Here is a 21,123-nt window from a genome sequence, read left to right on the forward strand (position 1 = left end):
ATTCTTAATGTTAAGTAAATCCATAAAAGGAGTATTAATCAATGATTTAAAAAAAAGTTGTTATGACGTTAAATTAAAAACCGTCTTTGTAAAACATAAAAGAAGGTATGTAATAAATACAGAACTTTACATATGTTGTTTTCGCTTCCTATTTATTGCACTAGTTTATTTTGCACAAGAAGATACCACTCAACCGCCATGCAAAATAAACGAGTGCAATAAATAGGAAGCGAAAACAATGTATGTGAAGTTCTGTATATATATGGCTCTACAGCAAGAAATTTGAAAATATTCAAAATGTTGACAGATGAGGTTAAAATCAATGCATGCACTGACCAGAGACAAGCAATATTTGTGGGGAGGGCCTTATGCTAAAACTTGTCCATAAAAAATTATCCACAAAAACATAGGCATATCATGATCATATGCTGTTGATCTTGGTAAAACATTTTTAATTTTGGTAATGAAATCTGTAAATAAATGATTACGGGCCACACTTTACGGTTTGTACAACTTTCTTTATTATGTTTATCATGGTGAGGAATAGTAACAATAGTGTACATCATGGAGTAATCAATAGTCACACACATCATAATCATGCACCCCACATTTCTCAGCAGGTGAATAAATAAAACTTCCCGATTCATTGTCCAAAATAAACATTGCGATAAGTAATACATAATTATTTTTGTGAATAAAAATATTAGTGTTTTCTAATACTAAAAGCAGCCGTCTACGTTAACTTTTCTATCTTGGAGCCAGATGGCACCTATTTGTATTTTATATAGATAGTATGAAATGTTTTAGTCGCCAATGAAGAAAATTGTCGCATATGCGACCAAATCGGTTACAATGTAGAGGGCTATGTGGGGTCTTTCATAACTGTTTGGGGAAATTAATTTGGCAGTAATCTGTAGAGATTACATGATTCCGGGTCGTTTCACCCTAAAATACATTTTCGTATCACCATCCCAACTAAGGGGAGGAGGGAAATTTTTATTTAACGATGCACTCAACACATTTTATTTACGGTCATATGGCGTCAGACATATGGTTACGGTCCACACAGGCATTGTAGCGAGTTTTGTCAGATGTGAAAACTGTAGCAGAAGGCACAGAATTCCCATCCCGTGATCCATCTGTGTGTAGTTTTTAAGTCTTTTTTTTTCTTCTGTTTATTAATTATTCATTACCAAATATTAGGTAATTTTCTGTCTTTGGCTATTAATAACTTACCAGTTGGGCCTCCACAAGTACTCGGGCATTGGCCAAGACTCAAGTCTATTCACAGGACTCAAGTACCCATACAAGTGAGACAATGTAGAGCATTAATTTCAAAAGTAACTAATCAGCACTACAAGCTACACAATAATTATATTATCATGTGCTAGTTTCTTTTTAATCTGACCGTTCGTCCGTCACAATTCTGAACTGTCAACCCTGGTGGAAACTACTCTGCCAAATAAGGCAGAACGACCTGTTCTCGTTTAGAGAGATTGTGTGTCATGTGACCAACGAGTTAAGTAAATAATAGTTATTATATTGTTTTTCTGTTATTGTTAATTACTTTACTGTTTGTCCTTATGTGCGCGGCTATTATTACTCCGATACCCTTACTGCCTCAGTCCCATAATCATAAATCACGAAAACTAGGATTAAAATTAAAAAGGAGCCTAATTTTGACACTACGAAAATTACTGATAAGTTGAGGACAGATTCTAAAACCGTACCCAAGATTATATATTAGAAGTAGAGTAACACAGTGACATGAATTTTGCTGTTTTATCAATAAAAAGAGTAATTTATAACCTTTTGAAAACCAAAACTTTGAAATATTCGTAGACTGATTACAGTTAAATTGCTACGCTGACTTTTAGTTTCCTCCATAGAAAAACAACCACCAACTTCATATAACTTAGTAGTAATAGAGGTAGAAAAAGAAGATTTATTTAGAAAAGGTTACACGAAAGATAAAATGCCAATCCTCATCTAGACCTAATTTTTTATTACTTAAATTATTAGTCTTTACTATAGTTTTAATTATCCATCTTATTGTAGTAGTCATAATTGCGAGAAATGTCAAAAACGTTGTTCTATTGGGATCAGGCTAAAACGGCACCACTACCAAAACGGCATCAATTTGGCTATAACGGCACCTCAATGTTTTGGCGTTCCATCTAGCTTCTTCTTCTTTTTTGTTCGCTAATTGACTACACCTCGAAGCCAGCAGAGGCAATGGACATTACTGTCCTCTGCATCTCACCTCGTACAGGTTCTTCTCGAAGATTGTCGTCGTCGTTGTGTCCCCGATTACTGATATGATGGCGGCAATAAAAAAAAAAAAAAAAAATATATATCGAAAGATGAAGTATCTAGTCCTGAGTCGGAATGCGAGTAGTTGCTCTTTTGGGGATAGCAGGTGATCTGTCTGGCAACTCTTCAGAGATATTTGGTTTAAACAATATTTATTTCTGCAAATCAAAGATAACGGTTTGGAATTGACCAACAAGCTATTTATGCCTAAATTATGGCCTTTCCCTACATTTAACACATATATATTTGATCAGTCAAAGTAATAAGATCATTTCCACTCTGGTTGTCAAGACAGAACGATAGAAAAGTAAATACGGAGATCAGGAAAAACGAAGGAATGAAAAGAGGAGTAGGGCTAAACAGTAAAATGATGAACGTTTAAAATTTATTCTCGAAATGCTTGCTATTTATAAGAAGAGATCTTAGAAATATTTGATGTGGGTATTAATTTCTTCATATTATTGGCTTGTTCTTCCGGAGCACCCAGTTTAAATAGTCCGACAGCATTCTCATTTTCTCTAATGCCGCAGTGAGAAATCTTAAGTTCTCTTACCCATCATCGAGATCTATCCATCTGTCTATTTACTTATTTATTCATCTATCCATCCATCCATCGATGTAGATCTATCTAGATCTGTCTGTCTGTCTGTCTTTCTACCTATACCTTTCTTTCTTTCTCTATTTCGAATTCTAGCCAGTGATCCACAATTGGTGTAACAAAGGCCATGGTATGTACTATGATGTCTGTGGAATGGTGCATTTAAAAGATCCCTTGCTGCTAATCGAAAAAAAAAGAGCAGCCCACGAAATGGCGACAGCAGGTTTCCTCTCCTAATATCTTTGTAGTCCTTAATCATGTCCAGTGCCATATAACCGTAAATAAAATGTGATGACTGCGTCGTTAAATAAAACATTTCCTTACCTACCTAGGCCTACCTACCTACTACTACCTACCTACATGTATAGTCTACCTACCTATATCAACCGACTGGCAATGGACATACAGCTTAGAAAATAAATGTGTGTGTGTGTGTGAGAGAGAGAGAGAGAGAGAGAGAGAGAGAGAGAGAGAGAGAGAGAGAGAGAGAGAGAGAGAGAGAGAGAGAGAGAGAGAGAGAGAGAGAGAGAGAGAGAGAGAGAGAGAGAGAGAGAGAGAGAGAGAAAGAGAGAGAGAGAGAAAGCCCAAAACAAACAACAAACAAAATTAGCACGTGTAGCACACCCAGTATAAATTATAGCTAAGCCCTTGCGTTTTAATGCTGAATCACAGAAGAGTTGATTTACACTGTCATAAATTATTTCCTTTAAGATATTTGATTTATAAATACACGTACGGTGGAGTTAGCTCGAGTAGACAATCTTCTAGCTCAACCGTGTTTATTAAGTGATCGAGCATACTTACAGGGCCGTACCCTGATCAAAATCCTTGGGGGGGGGGGGGGGGGGGACTACTGTTTTATAAACAAATGAAACACTACAAATTAAACCCTGAGATGTGTATGCTATTTTCTGGAGTGAAAAAAGAAGAAATATGTTCCGAGTTCACATTTCTGTCTGAAAAATGTGTTTTCCTTCTTGACAGCCCAGAACAGGTAACTCCAAATGTTGGCCAATTCTGTTATGAAATGTTCAACCAAGCGCAAAATGAACTTACCAGACACTCTACTACAACACCAACTTTAATTAACACATACATACATATACGTGTACATATCGTATAACTGTTACGTCATGTATATAATCATTGTCATCATTACTATTACTATGTATCTGATTTAACCATTTTATATTCTTATTATGTTGTCCAATGTATGCCATGCCATTTTTATATGATTCATGTATAAATAAATGATTTGATTTGATTTAACTTAGTTTTAAACTCAATTTCGACCACCAAACGGTCGCCAACTATGTATACATATTTATAAAGTATAGTTGTTGTTTTTTAAATCTAATGCCACAGTTTGACAATGTGCTCTAGTGGTGTCGTTAGTTAAACAAAAACAAAACAAAAAAACGTTTAAACTTGAAACGTCCTGTATTTAAATGCCAAATCACTGAAGAGATGATTTAATACATTGATTTTTTTAAATTGACGACCCAGAATGCATCTACATTCCAAGGGAGCAAGCACATATATATAATCCCCTTAGAAGCTCCCGATCCTCCGTTGTCAGTTGATACCAGTCATTATTTATATTTCCTCCCCTAGCTACTTCCGAAAATATCTCCGAGTCTGCGCAAATACAAATCAATCATTGATTAGGCTGTGTCAGTTATCGGAATTGTCACTTTCCAAGGTGATACTGACAGCATTTGAGTCGTGGTTGTTTCAGCTAATAATCTTTAAGAATGCCAGGGAAATCAGCCGTGTAGAGCCTATAGCACAAGGCAAAACACACAGATCTATCTACGTACGGCTTTTAGCAAACTAGTGTGTTGTTTTGTTTTCTTTTTGTTTTGTTTTCAAGACGTCCCCCCCCCCCCCCCCACACACACACCCTATTGAAGGACGCCATCTTTTGCCTAGTGACTTGATAAAACAAGCACCACCCCACCTATACAAGTTAAACATTGTTTTAATTAACAATATTACTAGAGCACACTGTTTTGTCAATCATCGGTAATGAGACGTCAAACATTTGATAATTCTGACTCATAACTTCTACGAAACCTAATTAGGTCATGCTCACTGTATGCAGATTTCAAACAAATTCATATCATTCTGGCACAGTCGCTTTACCAGGTTTTGTTTTTTGTTTTTTAACACCACTGGAGCACATTAATTAATTAATCATCGGTTATTGGATGTCAAACATTTGGTAATTTTGACTCGTAGTCATCAGAGGAAACCCGCTACATTTTTTTTTCTAATGCAGCAAGAGATCTTTTATATGCACTTTCCGACAGACAGGAAAGCACATACCACGGCCATTATCCAGTTGTGGTGCACTGGTTTGAAAGATAAAAAACCCAATCAGCTGAATGGATCCACCGAGGTGGTTTGATCCTGCGACGCAAGCACCTCGAGCGAGCTAAATCCCACCTTTTTTACCTGGGTTTGATGCCCATGACCTCTTGAGGGCATTAAAAAAGTTTTATGGAAGCTATATCTACTAAATACGATACATCACTGCACCAAAATGACGGCCGATGGTACTCCACATTTTGATCTTCTGCATACTTTTTATTTTTATTTTTTAAACTCTTTGGTGAAACTCTTGCACATATACATTTTGATAGTTTTAGATGAAGTGACAGCCCTGACAACTGTGATGGTAGTACCCATGACGGGTGCCACCGGTGGAGAAGGATATGCTCAACTTTCGCGAACACCTGATATCGTCACTGTTTTTACAGTGATTCATGCTACAATCTGATTAAAATTAGCTCTACTGGGTCTACCAGTAGATCTAACAGCATTGTGTGGACTCCCATGTCCAGGTGACATTTCATCTATAAATAACAATTTTAATATCGACCAATTAGACTTCGCCTTTTATAGCGTTATTTGGGTGCATACAAATTCTAAAAATACCGGGCGAGACTTATTTATGCAATAGGCGAGCTTGTCGGTCTATTTCAACATTGAAAAAAACGGGGAAAAGTGCAGTAATAAACTCTGGATTGTATACTAGTATAAACAGATTTTATGGCTATACCATCACGGTTTTTTGTTTCGTCTTGAAGCGAATTTTATATAAAAGTTTATATTGCAATTAGTTTCCGGCATACTTCGTAATTCACCCGAATCATTTCGTATACCCTAGGTATAATCCTGAATGTTTTCAAATTCTTTTCAAATCACTGGCATGATTTTGCAAGTAAGGTTTTGATTGGTCGAATGAAAGGTCAACTGGACATGTGTTCCAACGGGCTGCTGTTAGATCCACATGCAATTTTAATTAGATTGTTCATGCTAATGAGCTTTCTTGTGCTAGTTTTGATGTAGTAAACTAGTCTGGGAGTGGAAGACCTCACTGGCAATGCAAGAATAAAATCTCTAAAGGATCTCGGGAGAACCTGTCCTCCTGATTGAGGCGCTAGATAGATTCCAATCTAATTAAAATTAGCTCCACTATTACATGTGGATCTAACAGCAGCCCGTTGGAGCTCATGTCCAGTTGACCTTTCATTCGACCAATCAAAACCTTACTTGCAAAATCATGCCAGTGATTTGAAAACATTCGGGATTATGCAGAGGGTATACGAAATGATTCGGGTGAATTACGAATTAAAGTATGCCGGAAACTAATTGCAATATAAAATTTTATATAAAATTAGTTTATAGATAAAAAACAAAATCCAACAAGTTCGCCTATTGCATTTAATGGTCTCGCCCGGTATTTTTAGAATTTATATACTCCCGAATAACGCTATAAAAGGCAAAGTGTAATTGGTCGATATTTACATTGTTATTTATAGACGAAATGTATCTGGACATGAGAGGCCACGCAATGCTGTTAGATCTACTGGCAGACCCAGTAGAGCTAATTTTATTCAGATTGGATAGATTCGTGGAATCAACCACTATTTTGCCAAATGCACATTAGACTGCATGTGCAGAAATACGGCCTTGATCACGTATTACGGTTCTGTCGTTCAGATTTGTTTGGTTTAATGACACCAAGAGAGCACATTGTCTATGGGATGTCAAACATTTGAATTCTGATAGGCAGTCTTCAGTTGGAAGTTTGTTTTGTTTAACGATATCACTATAATCATATTGATTTATTAATCATCGGCTATTGAATGTGAAACATTTGGTAATACTGATATTTAGTCTACATTTTCATCTTTTCCGAGATTTTTTTTATTGAAGTTCTGAAAATTGGTAGGCTCCTATGATGCTCTGGGGAAATCTTCACAAAGGATACATTAGCAATAAAATATCTTTTATTGCACTTTCATACAGATAGGACAGAAGGGGTGGGGGTGGGGGACGACTCCCGAAAACCCTCCACCGGCACACGTCCCAAGCTAGCGCTTTGTTGAATGACCTAGATCCCACCTCCACATAAATGATAAAAGACCCACCAGTTTTCAAGATAATGTATGGCAAACAGTTTAAACAACACTAGGTAGAATTTTATTTGTCAAATAATTCTTATCGGACAGTGAAGGTCAACATGCTGTAGACATTAGAGGTCATGTCTTATCAATCCAGGGGATAACTGAAAATTTTACAACGGGTGGGTTCAAAAAGATGAAGAAATGTTTTATTTACCAACGCACTGAACACATTTTAATTATTTATTTATGACGTCGGACATATAAATGAGGAAACCCACTGCCGTCACTCAATGGACTACTCTTTCTGATTAGCAGCAAGGGATCTTTTGTACGCAGCATCCCACTGACAATTTTGAAATAAATACAAATGTATATAGATAGATAGATAACTAGTTTAATGTGCTCATATACTACCACTAGGGTTTCGAACACGCTTATCCAGTCCGACCTCCGATAGTATCGGTGGCCGGACTCTGGGATGGGGTTAGTTGAAAATGGGCAGAATTTTGATAGAGAATTGACTGCTCGGCCGAATATTTATATAATTTGGAGCATTTTAGGACAGTCCAAAAATATATAAGAGAAAGATGAAAGGATCGGACCATTTAATAATATTTTATAAAAGAATAATTTCGAAATAAAATTTTGAACGACGGTCTAAAAGTTTAAAGTCCGATCCATCTGTCCACGTGGTGTAAAGATGCTCAGAGAGGCGTTTTCATAGCAATTTAGTGACCCCCCCCCCCCCCCCCCCTGGATCCGACAAGATATCGTCCCTAGGGATGGTTGTCCTGCTTTAGGTGAAAATTCTCACCGTAATTCGGTTGAGCAGTTAAGACCTTGTCAAAACATGGGCAACTGGAGGAAGGACTATATATTAATTTGATATTCAGCTGTGGGCAAAAAAATCAGTTTGTTTTGTTTAACGACACCACTAGAGCATTCATGCATTAATAATCGGCAACTTAAATATATACCTATAGTAAAATGTGCAAACATGTATAACAGTTTCCGACTGTATTATGGGCCTATGGCCTTTATACTGAATAAAAATTGTCTTGCCTTGTCTAATCGGCATGGGCGTATGGGGACTCTTTGATTTAAGGGGGGCTGGAGGGGTTGATTTGCCCGAAATTTTACCCAAATTGGGGGGGCAATTGCCCCCCCCCCGGTCGTACACCCATGCTAATCGGCTACTGGATGTTAAAACATTTGCTAATTTTGACAGTGTTATATAGGAAACCCACTACATTTCTGTATTAGTAGCAAGGGATCTTTCATCCTAGTTTGCTACCATTGTAATGTGTACGACATGCAGTCTTTTTTATGATTAAAATTACGTCACATATAAAAGATTCATTGCTACAAATGGAAAAATGTAGCGGTTTCCTAAGACTGTCCAATTACCAAATGTTTGACATTCAATAGCCGATGATTAATAAATCAACGTGCTCTTGTGGTGTCGTTAAACAAAACAAAACTTTTTTTGTTCTAACCAGAATGAAATACTGTGGTTTAAATATGACAGGTAGACATTAAACAAACATTCCTTCAATTAGGTTGCATCATCCTACAACTAACATGTATTAAGTAAACGGCACACATATTATTTCCACTAATGTGCCCAAATAACTAGTATTTTTTTATATACAGTATTTTATAAACAATTGTTTAAATCTTTATTCAACTTAAATAGACAGAACAAAACAAAACACTTACATTTGTATAATAAAACAGCTTGTTTATTTATCTTTAAAAAAATAAATCTATGTATGTGAATACAATGGTTTCAAAGTAATTAACAATAATTGTAAATGTTGTTTCTTGTAACAAGGTTCAAACTAAGAGCTACAATCATGAATGTGATATCCATCTAAACCCAGTCCTCCCATGTTTTAATAATTTAAAACAAACTTTAGTTAAAAATACCCCTGCAATCAAATTCTAAAAATAAAACGTAACAGCCAATTATATATATATATATATATATACATATATGGCAGAGACAAACAAAAAATCAACCTCAAAATGAAATGCCAGTGTATCATGCAATGACATGTTCTATTGATAAAATAACTATAAGAAATAAAAACAGTGGAAGCTACCAAATTTGGAAAGTCAATGTAGATTCAACCAAAGAAGTTTGGCAAAATGTTCTTTAAAACAAATGGATACATGCCTTTTATGTGAAATTTTATGTTTGTAAATGATTGACCAATATTTTTAATTTTAGGTAGACCAGCTATTTGAAAATTTTCAGCTGAGGTTTATGCATACCAGCCTCTGGTATGACAAATGCCCACCTATGTTTGAAAAATAAAGAAACATACAGGTGTTTTTAAGTCTCCAGGAAATTACAAATACGGTCATAATTACCAGTAGGACTCGTTTTAAATATTTTGTAAATTTTTGTGTTACTTCCATCATAATATGTCCAAAATGTGTCCTCAAACTATGGTTTTTGGTGCATTGTTGACATGTTCACACCCACACCCACACAAATCCATCCATGCTGGAGGAGTTGATTGATATGACACATCAAAAATCTTCATTTAAATAAAAGTTTAGCTATTAATTTTTTTTACAAAGTCAGCTTGTTTAAAAATTTCCAAAAATGGTTGTGGCCCCATTTTTGTGAAGAAGTGAATTTTGATGCATGAACGTGCCAAAAGGTTTGCACTCCTAGTGAAAATCCGAATGTAATTAAAAAAAAAAATTCTTTAGTATCACTAAGCTTAAAAATTTACTTCATATTCAAAATATTAAGCCTTAAAAGATGGAACTATCCAAAAACAACAAGCGAACTGTATACTGCTACCTAAATATGTTAATGTATTCAAATACATGCATAAGTAATATCTGGTAAAGATTTTACACCAAGTGCACGTAGACTAAATCTAGTTTTTGCTCCACTCATGTCTTATCACTTTTGACAGGTTCCACCAGTTATTTTATAAAATATATATATTCTCTCAACATTTTGTAATACCGTTATGCTATTTGGATCTAAGAACGCTAAAAGAGAGCACAACAAATATTGGGGGGAAAAAAATCTCTAAAGATGCCATCAGATCGATGTATCTACACATTTTACTGATATCAATAAGCTCTGAGAATTTCTGAGATCTATGTATCTACACATATACTCTTGTCAATAAGCCCTGAGAATTTATTAAATGCATGTAGTTAAGATGTCCTGAGATTTTATTAAACACACACTGTGATGTGAACAGAATACATACCAAGAAATATTTTGTTCAGTATCACATCATGATTAGCTGTGCAAAGTTATATATATTCACATATACATAATACATATTAGATATGCAGATCTTTGGTTATTTTAGATTTGAGCTAGTTATCGTAGGAGAAAGATTTTTCATTGAACTAGCAATCAAATTAAAAGAAAGTCGTGTCAACCAAAAACAGTTGAAATACTATAAAGAGTCTTTTGAAAACAGAACATTAACACTTAATATGCATTTTACAAACAATAATCATGTCACAAAGAATATCAACTAGAATTTTTTTTTTTTAAATCCTTAAACATTATGTACAAGTACATATGGATGTAACTGAATTTTCCCCGATTTAAACAAGACAATGTAGTTAGATATCAACCAGGTCTGTCACAAACCATATAAATGTCAATTGCAGACAAGGCAAAATTGTGCATTAGCAAAGTTGGAACCTGCAGCATTTAACAGATCATGGTCTAAAAGATCTCTGCCATGGATATATCCCAATTAACTAGTTATATTTAAGGTTAATACAATTCAACAGTTGTAGGCCATGTTGACCTAATTTTAAAAATTAGCTTGCAATTTGATTCATACAACAGTAGTACAAGGGTGTCATTAGATTATGACAACAAGACATGTTATTAATAAACATAATATTCAGTTAATAATTATCAGTCAACCAGTTTTTATTTTTATATGTAAATGGGGGGGGGGGGGGGGGGGGGGGGGTAAAAAAGAAGAAAGACAACAAGCAAGTGTTTAAAAAATCATGCATATTTTTAATGATTCTCCAAATAAGACTATAAAAGTATGTAGTATTGTGCAAATAACAGGTGATAATAATTCTGTAAATGACAGCTCTGGTAATATATTAAAATCTAAAAACTACATCTCCACTTATCTCCAAAAAACTTACTACATACATGTATTTACTGAGCATTTTTTTTGCTATAAGAAATTATCAGACAAATTTTAAGTATTTTTTTTATTAATTTTTTTTTTTAATACAGTACACAATAATATTAAAGTCAACCAGCTGGTTTCTCAGTTACTGAACATAACTATTAGTAGTACTTGATAATGAAATATGTATAATTATGTATATTATGTATCATTTTGAAATGTACTAATAAATGTTCACTTCGTCCATTTTTATTAAACTTCATTTTGTTCTCAGAAGGGAGAAGTCACTTCTTTTTCAACCCTAGATTCGTAATGGGCCACCAAAATTTCAATCATGTGTTAAGCAATATTTTCAGAATTCTGTTTTTGATTTAGTTAGTTACTAATATAAGTCCGATAATAGGTTCAGACTAAACATACTGGGGTGATGTTAATTTTCTCTTCCCATGTCATCTTCCTTATGAAAGAAGTTAGAAATTAAAGCTGAAGTACCAAAAAAACACCCAAGAGTACTGGTGAGGTACCTGATATGCATGTCAAAAGTAGGTCACAATGACTTAGTTATGGTACACAACACACCACTATCCCAAGTTGTATTTGCACGTTTGATGATCCTATATGAACATAAGGCAAATATGTCCCAGACAAGGATTTTCTTTAATGTGCAGTGATGCATGAAAAATAGGTTGCGGTTACCTAGTTATGAAAAGCAACACCCGCCATCCTTTTTGACGATCCTATATGAATTGATAACAGAGATATGTTGCGGAAATTTAAAAGTTTATGGATGGACAGACTTATGTACGAATAACAACATTCCATAATACAACTATCATGTCACAATTTGCTGTGCAAGTTTACAAGATCACTACATAATTCTATACTATTATTTTTCAGATTGTTGCTCATCAAAATTTTAAAAACAAAATGTTCCCAGAAATAGCCTGGTTTGTAAGCGTTATCTGCAAGGATTTCCATATGAACAAAGAGGTAATCTAGAATTGGGAATTCAAGGGGAAAAAAAACAATAATAAAAATAAAAAAAACAACCTATATAAGTATATAGTAAAACATTTTCTATCAGAAATGTTTGTGTGTGTAAATATATACACAACAAATAATATATGGCTAAAACCTAATGCCGTTCAACTGGTTTGATTAACATTATATAACTAATCTGGTTATTTGTTTGTCTACAACAAACTTTTAAGACCCGTAACAAAGCAGTGATCTCTGGAAATGGTTTCCATCTAACCAAAGTAGGCGATGCATGCACACATTGTCGCTATGAGCGCTGCATCAAAGGTATGGTCAACGAAGAAGACCACAAACGATCGCCGGTTGAATGCAAGGTGTGGAATGTCGGCAATGGCAATGAGAGCAGCCAGTCCGAGGGCGGTTTTGACAGCGCTCAGAGTACAGGTAATCTGCAACGTCCTGACAAGACAAAAGCAGTAAAGTTCAGCAACACACAGAAATGTATCAGATGTGTAGTTGTAAATATATCAGATTTGTAGTTGTAAAAAGCATCAGAGAAGAAATAAACATTAACCGATTTTGTGCAACAAGATGTATTTTGGAGGGCAATAAATAAATAAAAAAGTGTACACAACCATAGGGTTTCTGCCAGAGGGTAAGAAAGGTACACTTACAAAAAATTTCAAACCTATAACAAACTAGTAGGGGTACTTATGATTGCTTTTGTTATTAATATATACCCTCAAGTTATTTTCTGGCAGAAAGCCTTAACTATAAGTCTTAGGGTTATTGTGTTTTATAAAAAAAAAACCTCCCACATGTAATAACAATAACAAATGAAAATTGGGTGGTGTGTTTTCAGTGTTGTTCAGTATAATTTACATATATATAGTCATGTAGAACACACACACACACACACACACACCCACCTCCCACCCCAAGCACCAGGCTTGGGAAGGAGCAGGGCTATCTCTTGGTGAGCAATCTATATTAAACTTCAAAAATTGCAGAAAGACAAGTTATTTTGCAACAGAATATTATTACATAAAATTATTTAGCTAAATTGAAATAAAATGTGCCAAAAGTTTTTAAAATTCGTAACTGACGAATTTGGCGAGTGCCAGAACCAGCCCTGGAGTGGGCTGGAGAAGTGAAACATTAACAACCCGTTTATTTACCAGAAATTATCGTTCTGACCAGATATCATAACAGTGTGGTCAGACACAGGTAAAGTTCCATCATTAGAAAGTATACAATTATCAAGTTTTATAACAAAGCAATGTTTGTTTATCTTAGGGGACTTACACAAAATGAGCAATTGCTAACAAGGATGTTACAAACTGGTAGCAAGCAGCGTCTTTTTGCCACTTATTTAACAAATGATCTCCAGGAACAGAATTATAAAGAATATGCTTCTGGGGTGACCTAATATATGTATGTATTGGTAGGCCTATTTTGGACATAAATTGTGTATGTTGTAATATGCATTTGAAAGAGAATGCCTGATTAGTTAATATTAACTTGTAGTTAATGTATAATGTTAATATTTAAGATAAACCAATGGATACAAACTTGTTTAGGTTACATGACATCCATAGCAGATGGTAATACTACCTACAATTTATTTTTTACCTGTTATTTCTGTTCTTAATGACATGATTGTCTAATCATTTTTTAAAACTTAAAAACAAATATTTCCTTTTGCGTAATACCAGGGTTTAAGCTGTCATTCGCCAAATACAAATTAAAATGAATTTGGCGAATATATTTGATTATCAAATTGCCAAAAAGCTAATTAAAAAATTGCGTGCTACTTTTAATCTACCGCTATTTTGGTTCTCTACTTATTTATTTGTTACTTGCTGATAATTCCTGCCTCTCAGTGACAGGTGAACCATCTAAATACTACTTACATTGTCTGCGCATCTGCACATACATGGCTATTTCTGGCCATCTCGGTGAGGTTCGTACCCGGCAGCATTGTTGTCATTTCATTCGGTACACATCGGGCCATTTCAGTCTTTAAAGTCCTGAGTATGCAGCCATTGTAAGATGTTCCCGACCAAATGAGCCTTTTTGATGACGAAAATTAAAAATTAAATACATTAACTTGTTTAGAATATCAGTGTCTGTATAAACAAGGTGTTGTTGTCCTAATGCTTATAGTAGCCCAATCTGGATTTTACATTCCAATAATTTTGTATATACGAAATAATATAAAATGAAAAATGAGTACTACAAACATTAGCACACAACAGCAAATACATTTGTTTATACAGACACCAGTGTTTTAAACAAGAAAATGTATTTAATATGTAATTTTAGTCACCAAAAAGACTCTTAAAGCGGCGTAATTTTGTTTTATTTTATTTGGCTAAATGAAACTGAATTAGGCAACAAATTTTCTGACCAAATCAGCCAAATTGTTAATGTTTTGGGTCTAGCTTAAACCCTGATAATACATGTAATTACTCAGAACAAAGACATTTAGCAAGTTGAACAAGCATTCTGAGCACTGCTAAAGTAAGACATGTCCCCTACTGGGCCCAACAAATTTTCATGGGGATTTCAAGGATTCTGCCAGAGGGTACAAATGGTAAAACTATGTACCGTACAATCTTGAAATTAATAGATACATTTTTATCATAATTTTTAGACAGACTACAGTAAGAGAACTGCTGTTTAAAATTTGTACATGAAATGTGGTGTCCAATTTCAAAAGATTTCAAACCAAAGAGCTCAAGATTATGATAGTTTTGTTTTTATTATGTACCCACAAATTATTTTTTGGCAGAAAGCCTGGATGTAATATATATATGAATATAACATGTATAAGAGGGAAAGAGTGCACTTGCACTGCTTTACCCTCAGAAATGTTATCACACTGATTGCATTATTGTGAAGTTATAGTGCACAACCAATAGTTATTCAAAAGGGCCATACCTCATGAAACTCAAACTATATATATGTATATGTATGTGTGTGTGTGTGTGTGTGTATATATATATATATATATATATATATATATATATATATATATATATATATATATATATACGTGCCCACCCACTCACCCCAAAAAAAAAAAAAAAAAAAAAAATTGTGAGAACTCTGATTTAGTGATGTTGTAACATTTCCTAAGTTCAAGGGACTGTGTTATGCATTCTGAGAGTATTGCTAAACTAACAAATTTTCATTTCTCCTAAGTTCAAGGGTCATAACTGTGAAAATGGTTAAATCAAGCAAAAGTTAAATTCGATCTGTAACAATACATGAGAAAGCTAAAGACAAAATTTTATCTTAATATCTTCAAGCATTGCAAAATAATGTTATTGTTACTGTTATTGTAAAATGAATGTGCCTATAAGGCAATAAAATAAATTGAGAATGGTTGTTTAGGTTACCACAAAAAGTCGAGAATGGTACTTCGTTCTCCACAAATGTTTTTGAATGTTCAAAAAAACAACAGCACATATCTAAAGTTTGATCATTTGTGTTCTGTTTAAAGATAAATTACATAACCAAGTATCAGTACAAGCAGACTGACATGAATATAATAAAGTATCAGTGTTTGTGATGGAATAAAATGGGAATAATCTTCATAAATGGGCCAGAACCTATTGCCCGTAATTTATGGTAACCAATACATGAGTTACCAGGCACTATGGTTGTTTTGATACCTAGTCTACGAATGAGCAGAGTACAAAACAAAAACACATCAAAATGGACAGTATATCAACTATGATGTCTCAAATTGCCAATGTGTTTTTGTTTACAGTGAGGCACAGAAAAATAAAGGGGAAGGGAAAATGGGCCAGCGAGAACACTAGATTGAAGTAGAGTTAAGGGTATGATGACCAATTAGTAACCTGCAAAATATGGCACGGCCAGTTGACTGTGAACTTCAGTTTAATTTTCAAGGTAATGGAGGCATTCACGTTAAATGCGAGCTCTGATAATGGTGAAAAACATCAAGTTTCCATAAACCCCAATCTTTATCTATAACCGTACTTGATAAAGATATACACAAACATTAGCTCAATATCCCTGAGGGATTGATAAAAAGAAGACTAAAATATTTATATATGCGGAACAGATGGACATAAGACAGAAAACCTATAGCAGGGCTTGAACTTAATTTGTTACCTATGGCAACTTTGAGCCTGCCTACAGTAAAATTAAACCAGTAACTTTTGCAACAAATATAAAAACAGTCCTTTCAACCAATGGCAATCATTTTTATTCATCGGCAAAAAACTGCCACCTGAGAAGCCCCGGACCAATGGCAATTCATATCGCACCTACAGCAATTGTCGTCGGTGTCAATGTCAAGATCGAACCCTGCTATACTCCCACCTGGTTGGACCGGTAGAGGACTAACAATGCTACAGCAATTTGAGATTAACCATATCATGTAAAATATCAATAAAATTGCTTTAGCTTAGGAAAACTGAAATAAAGACAATCACTTACGGAACCATGTACGAGAGAACAAAGGCCAGTGTGGTATGGCCCACAAAAGAAATTGCCACTGCACAAAAACAAATCCCAGCGCTTATACTGTCTTTGGGAAATGCATGTCTAAACCATAAGTTTCCAAACAGGAACCGGGAGTACCAAAGCAATCTGAGAATTTGACCTGCAACAATACTTGTCAGAGCTCCCAGAATCATTCTGACTGAAAACAAATTGGTACAAATTAGACTAAGTGGCCATTCAACAATTACATAATACACTGCGGGGAGGGAGATGCATCATGAAACATTTTGGAAGAGGGATGGGGGTGTCTGTCAGGTGTTACATAACCAGGGCTCGAAACTGCCTGTGGCCAGGTCACCAAATGCAACCAATGTCCTGTTTGGGCTACTTAAATATTAAAAAAATAATGGTGTTAGTCGCCCAAATAATATTATCTTCTTTAGAGCTACAACATATAAGCCACTATTAATATTTGTATTCCACATTAAAATCTTGATTGTGGTTTGTTTACCATAATTTGCCAGCATGCATTATTTTGGGGGCCACCATATTTTTTGGCGAGTTTCGAACCGTGTGTAACATTTTAAAAACAATTTCTAATTTTCACTCATAAAGTAAAATGCAGCCAGTTAATACTATTTTGTTCTTTAACAGATTTTAAAAATTTATTATTTAATACCAAACTGGACCAATTATATAGAGAGAAAATCCAATATTTGTCAAATAATGTATTTATGATGGGGATGGGAAAGTGCAGACAGAATAGCACATACCACGGCCTTTGATATATACCAGTCTTGGTGCATTAGAGTTGAGTGCGTCGTTAAATAAAACATTTCTTTCTTTCTTTTTGGTGCATTGGCTAAAAGGAGTAATAGCCCAATGGGTCAACTGCTTTTTTTCATTGGAGGTAATGGCATTGGCTACCAGGTCATCACCTAAATTGATATCCCACAGTAAGTCAGGGTTTCTGCCAGAGGGTATACCCAAATATTTTGCATATTTTATTTTTTGAAGTTAACCTTTTGACAAAAGTAATGACTCTTATCATTACTGTATGATTTTCATAACCCTAACCCATTTTCTTTCTGGTTGCATGAAATTTCATAGCGCCATACCCAAACATTTCTTTTTGGCAAAAACACTGACGGTATGTGTTACAGAAATAATTAATGTTCTCATCAACGGGTGTGTAATAAAAATAATTAACTTAACAACATACTGTTCATATTAAACTAATTTAAAGGGTACTAACTTAATAAAAAGTATGGAAATATGGATATTAGTTTCATAAACAAAGCAGGCCAAAATACTGTAAGTACTTCTAGTTTGTTTAACATATTAATTAATTTATACTTATTTTCGTGCTTACTATAGCCAATTCAGGTTCAAGCACGCAATCCTGGGCACACAACTATCTGGTCTGTCTGTCCTGGGCCCCATTCCACAAAGCGATCTAAGATTACTGTAACCACATAAGGTACTTTTGTACCTCAAGATGATCTTTTTCTTAGGGCTAAGATCGCTTCGAGGAATGGGATACAGGACTGGGTTAGTGAGTGAAAGGTTGGTGTAGTGGCCTTACACCTACCCATCAAATCATTAAACTCACTCTGGGTGGGAGCTGGTACTGGGATGCAAACCCCAGTACCTACCAGCCTTATGTCCAATGACAGCCACTACACCACTGAGGCCAGTTTATAATGACACTTGGAAACAAAAAATTACCAAATGTTTGACATCCAATAGCCGATGATTAATAAATCAATGTGCTCTAGTGGTGTCGTTAAACAAAACAAACTAACTTTTTAACTTGGAAACATTAATTTATAGTCTCTCGTCCTACAAAAACGTTTTTGGTAGGCTAAATAATTTCAGTTTCATTTGACGTAAAAACAGTTTTGGAAATAACAAAAAACAAACAAAACAAAACAAAACATATGTGTGAAATTTAGAAAACAATCGGCTCAGAAATAAATAGTTTGTGGTAAATTCCACTGTATTAATAAAAAGGCGTTCCATGTGGAGAGGACTATAAATATGTATTGAGACCTTTATAAATGGCGTCTGCTAAAACCAAAAGAAAACAATCCCATCAAGTAAGAATTAAGTGTCCCAAGCTGCGAACCAAAAGAACACAACTAACAGTAGCACATTTAGTAATAAAATATTTGTTTAAAAGGCAATTATATTTTTCACATTAATTTATAATGCAATAAAAGATGTCAGTAACTGACTCAGTTTCAACTTCAGAAAGTTTAGTCTAAACGCACAAAACGTTCAATTTAAATCTCATCAAAATTTCATTTTACACTTGTATTTTTGTCTTTATATTTTATACTTTTTAAATATTTAAAATCTAATATTGTTGTCAATACTGTACAGATCCTGATATTTGATCATAAATCTTGTATGAACAAAAACTCACGTTCAGTTGGTTGGTTGAATTCGCGCTAGTAAAATCGAAGTATCCCGAATGGGATTGCGGAACGTTACGAATTTCACCGAATGGTGCTAGAGTACAAAAAGTTCTTTCTCAACCTAACAATGTCATGGCAATGTTAAATGAAAATAGATTAAATTAATTATCATATTGTTTTAATATTTGCTTTTAATATATTTTGTTAAAATATCACTTTATTCCGCTTTTAACTCTTTTACTATCATAATACTGGAAAAAAAACATAACTACATGTACCTGCTCTGCACACCAAATTAGACCATTTACTAAAATTAGAATTAGTGCACACAATCTTCATATTGAATTTGGCAGATTTTGTAAACCTGAAAAAACTACTGAACAATGATTTGTTTTGTTTGTAATTCCCCAAAAATGTGGAAGATGAAATACATTTTATTTTAGATTGTTCTATTTATTATGTTGAAAGGCTACAACTATTTGATAAGTTAAACTGCTTTTCCAACTGTTCTCTAAATTTACATTTATTATGTCATAAAAATATTGGCGCATGAAGCGGGGGGGGGGGGGGGGGGGGGGGTGGGGGGGGGGGGGGGGGGGGGGGGGGGGGGGGGGGGGGGGGGGGGGGGGGGGGCAGGCATGTGGCCCCCCCACATCGTAGCAGCAGCGATGTTTTTGTATTTTATATATAATATAATATTGTAAAAATGAAAGGTCAAAGTACTGCCCCATTAAAGGCATACTGTCAGACCACTGACCTATTACATGGCCTAACAAAGTATTACTTAAACAAATATATATATTTGATTTGTCCCTAAATGTACTTTATTCAACTATCTACGTAACCACCATACTCTAACATTGCTGAGGGTTGACATGGATTTCACTCCATCATGGTGTAGTTAAAGTGATGCAATAGCTAGATTTGGTCTGTAAAAAATAATGCAATTTTGATTTATTAATTTTTAGAGAAATAAGGTCCTTAAAGCTGCGACAGTATGCCTTTAAAGAGACATTCCTGAGTTTGCTGCAATTTTTAAGATGTTGTCGACTAACAAGAGACTTTTTGACGACTGTAATTACATATCAAATATATATTTTTTGCATAAACTATTAGTGGCTGTATATTACACGTGTTTCTGATCGTTCTAATATTTGTGCTAGGTTAAATTTAATTTTATTTGCTAAAATATATTTTTTCGTACGTACGAAATTATTTGAAGACAAAATCCAGTTTGGGCTTCTTACAAATATTAAGACGACCAGAAACACATTGAATATACAGACACTGATATTCTAAACCAGAAAATATATTTATCATGTAAGTTTAATCGTAGAAATATTTTATTAGTCGGAAACATCTTACAATGCAGCAAACTCGGGAATGTCCCTTTAATAGCGAGAACAAGAACATTACGTTTAGAAATACAGCTGTCACCATTGTACAAGTGCGTAGGAAGGTGCCAAAACGTGGGGGTGGACCACACACTATGTACGTTCATATACCTATATATACACGTGTATGTATATATATATATTTTGTCTTCGTCTGGCTTGTACATTCATATTAGTGGTGTTATTATTAATTGTTGCTTTTGTCGTTGTTATATACATTTTTTTTTTTGTATGTTTGCCGACACTAGATTAGTCAAGCAGAATTTAAACATAAGCGTAAATTTGCGTACAAATATAAAAAAAATATATTTATCAGGGGTGTCTAGATGAAGAATCTGCCCCCCCCCCCCCCCCCGCTTTTTGTGTGACGTCATTAGACAC

At 34.6% G+C, this 21,123-nt stretch overlaps 1 protein-coding gene across 3 annotated transcripts; it reads right to left on the minus strand.

Moving 5' to 3' along the window:
* Positions 1 to 9,046: 9,046 nt before the first annotated feature.
* Positions 9,047 to 19,403, minus strand: LOC121384313. 3 transcript variants are annotated; one of them, XM_041514656.1, is made up of 4 exons: positions 19,357 to 19,403; positions 16,923 to 17,127; positions 14,363 to 14,521; positions 9,047 to 12,908 (listed from the first exon to the last, which is right to left on the minus strand). In XM_041514656.1, exons 2-4 carry the CDS (start codon positions 17,120 to 17,122, stop codon positions 12,722 to 12,724), a joined length of 546 nt encoding a protein of 181 aa, XP_041370590.1. In that variant the 5' UTR covers positions 17,123 to 17,127; positions 19,357 to 19,403; the 3' UTR covers positions 9,047 to 12,721. The 3 variants fall into 3 exon arrangements, with proteins under 3 accessions (XP_041370590.1, XP_041370598.1, XP_041370583.1); XM_041514664.1 differs by lacking the exon at positions 19,357 to 19,403 and adding an exon at positions 19,270 to 19,288; XM_041514649.1 differs by lacking the exon at positions 19,357 to 19,403 and adding an exon at positions 18,981 to 18,999.
* Positions 19,404 to 21,123: the final 1,720 nt, after the last annotated feature.

This window comes from Gigantopelta aegis, chromosome 2 (genome assembly GCF_016097555.1).
Source record: "Gigantopelta aegis isolate Gae_Host chromosome 2, Gae_host_genome, whole genome shotgun sequence".
Classification (NCBI taxonomy): Eukaryota; Metazoa; Mollusca; class Gastropoda; order Neomphalida; family Peltospiridae; genus Gigantopelta; species Gigantopelta aegis.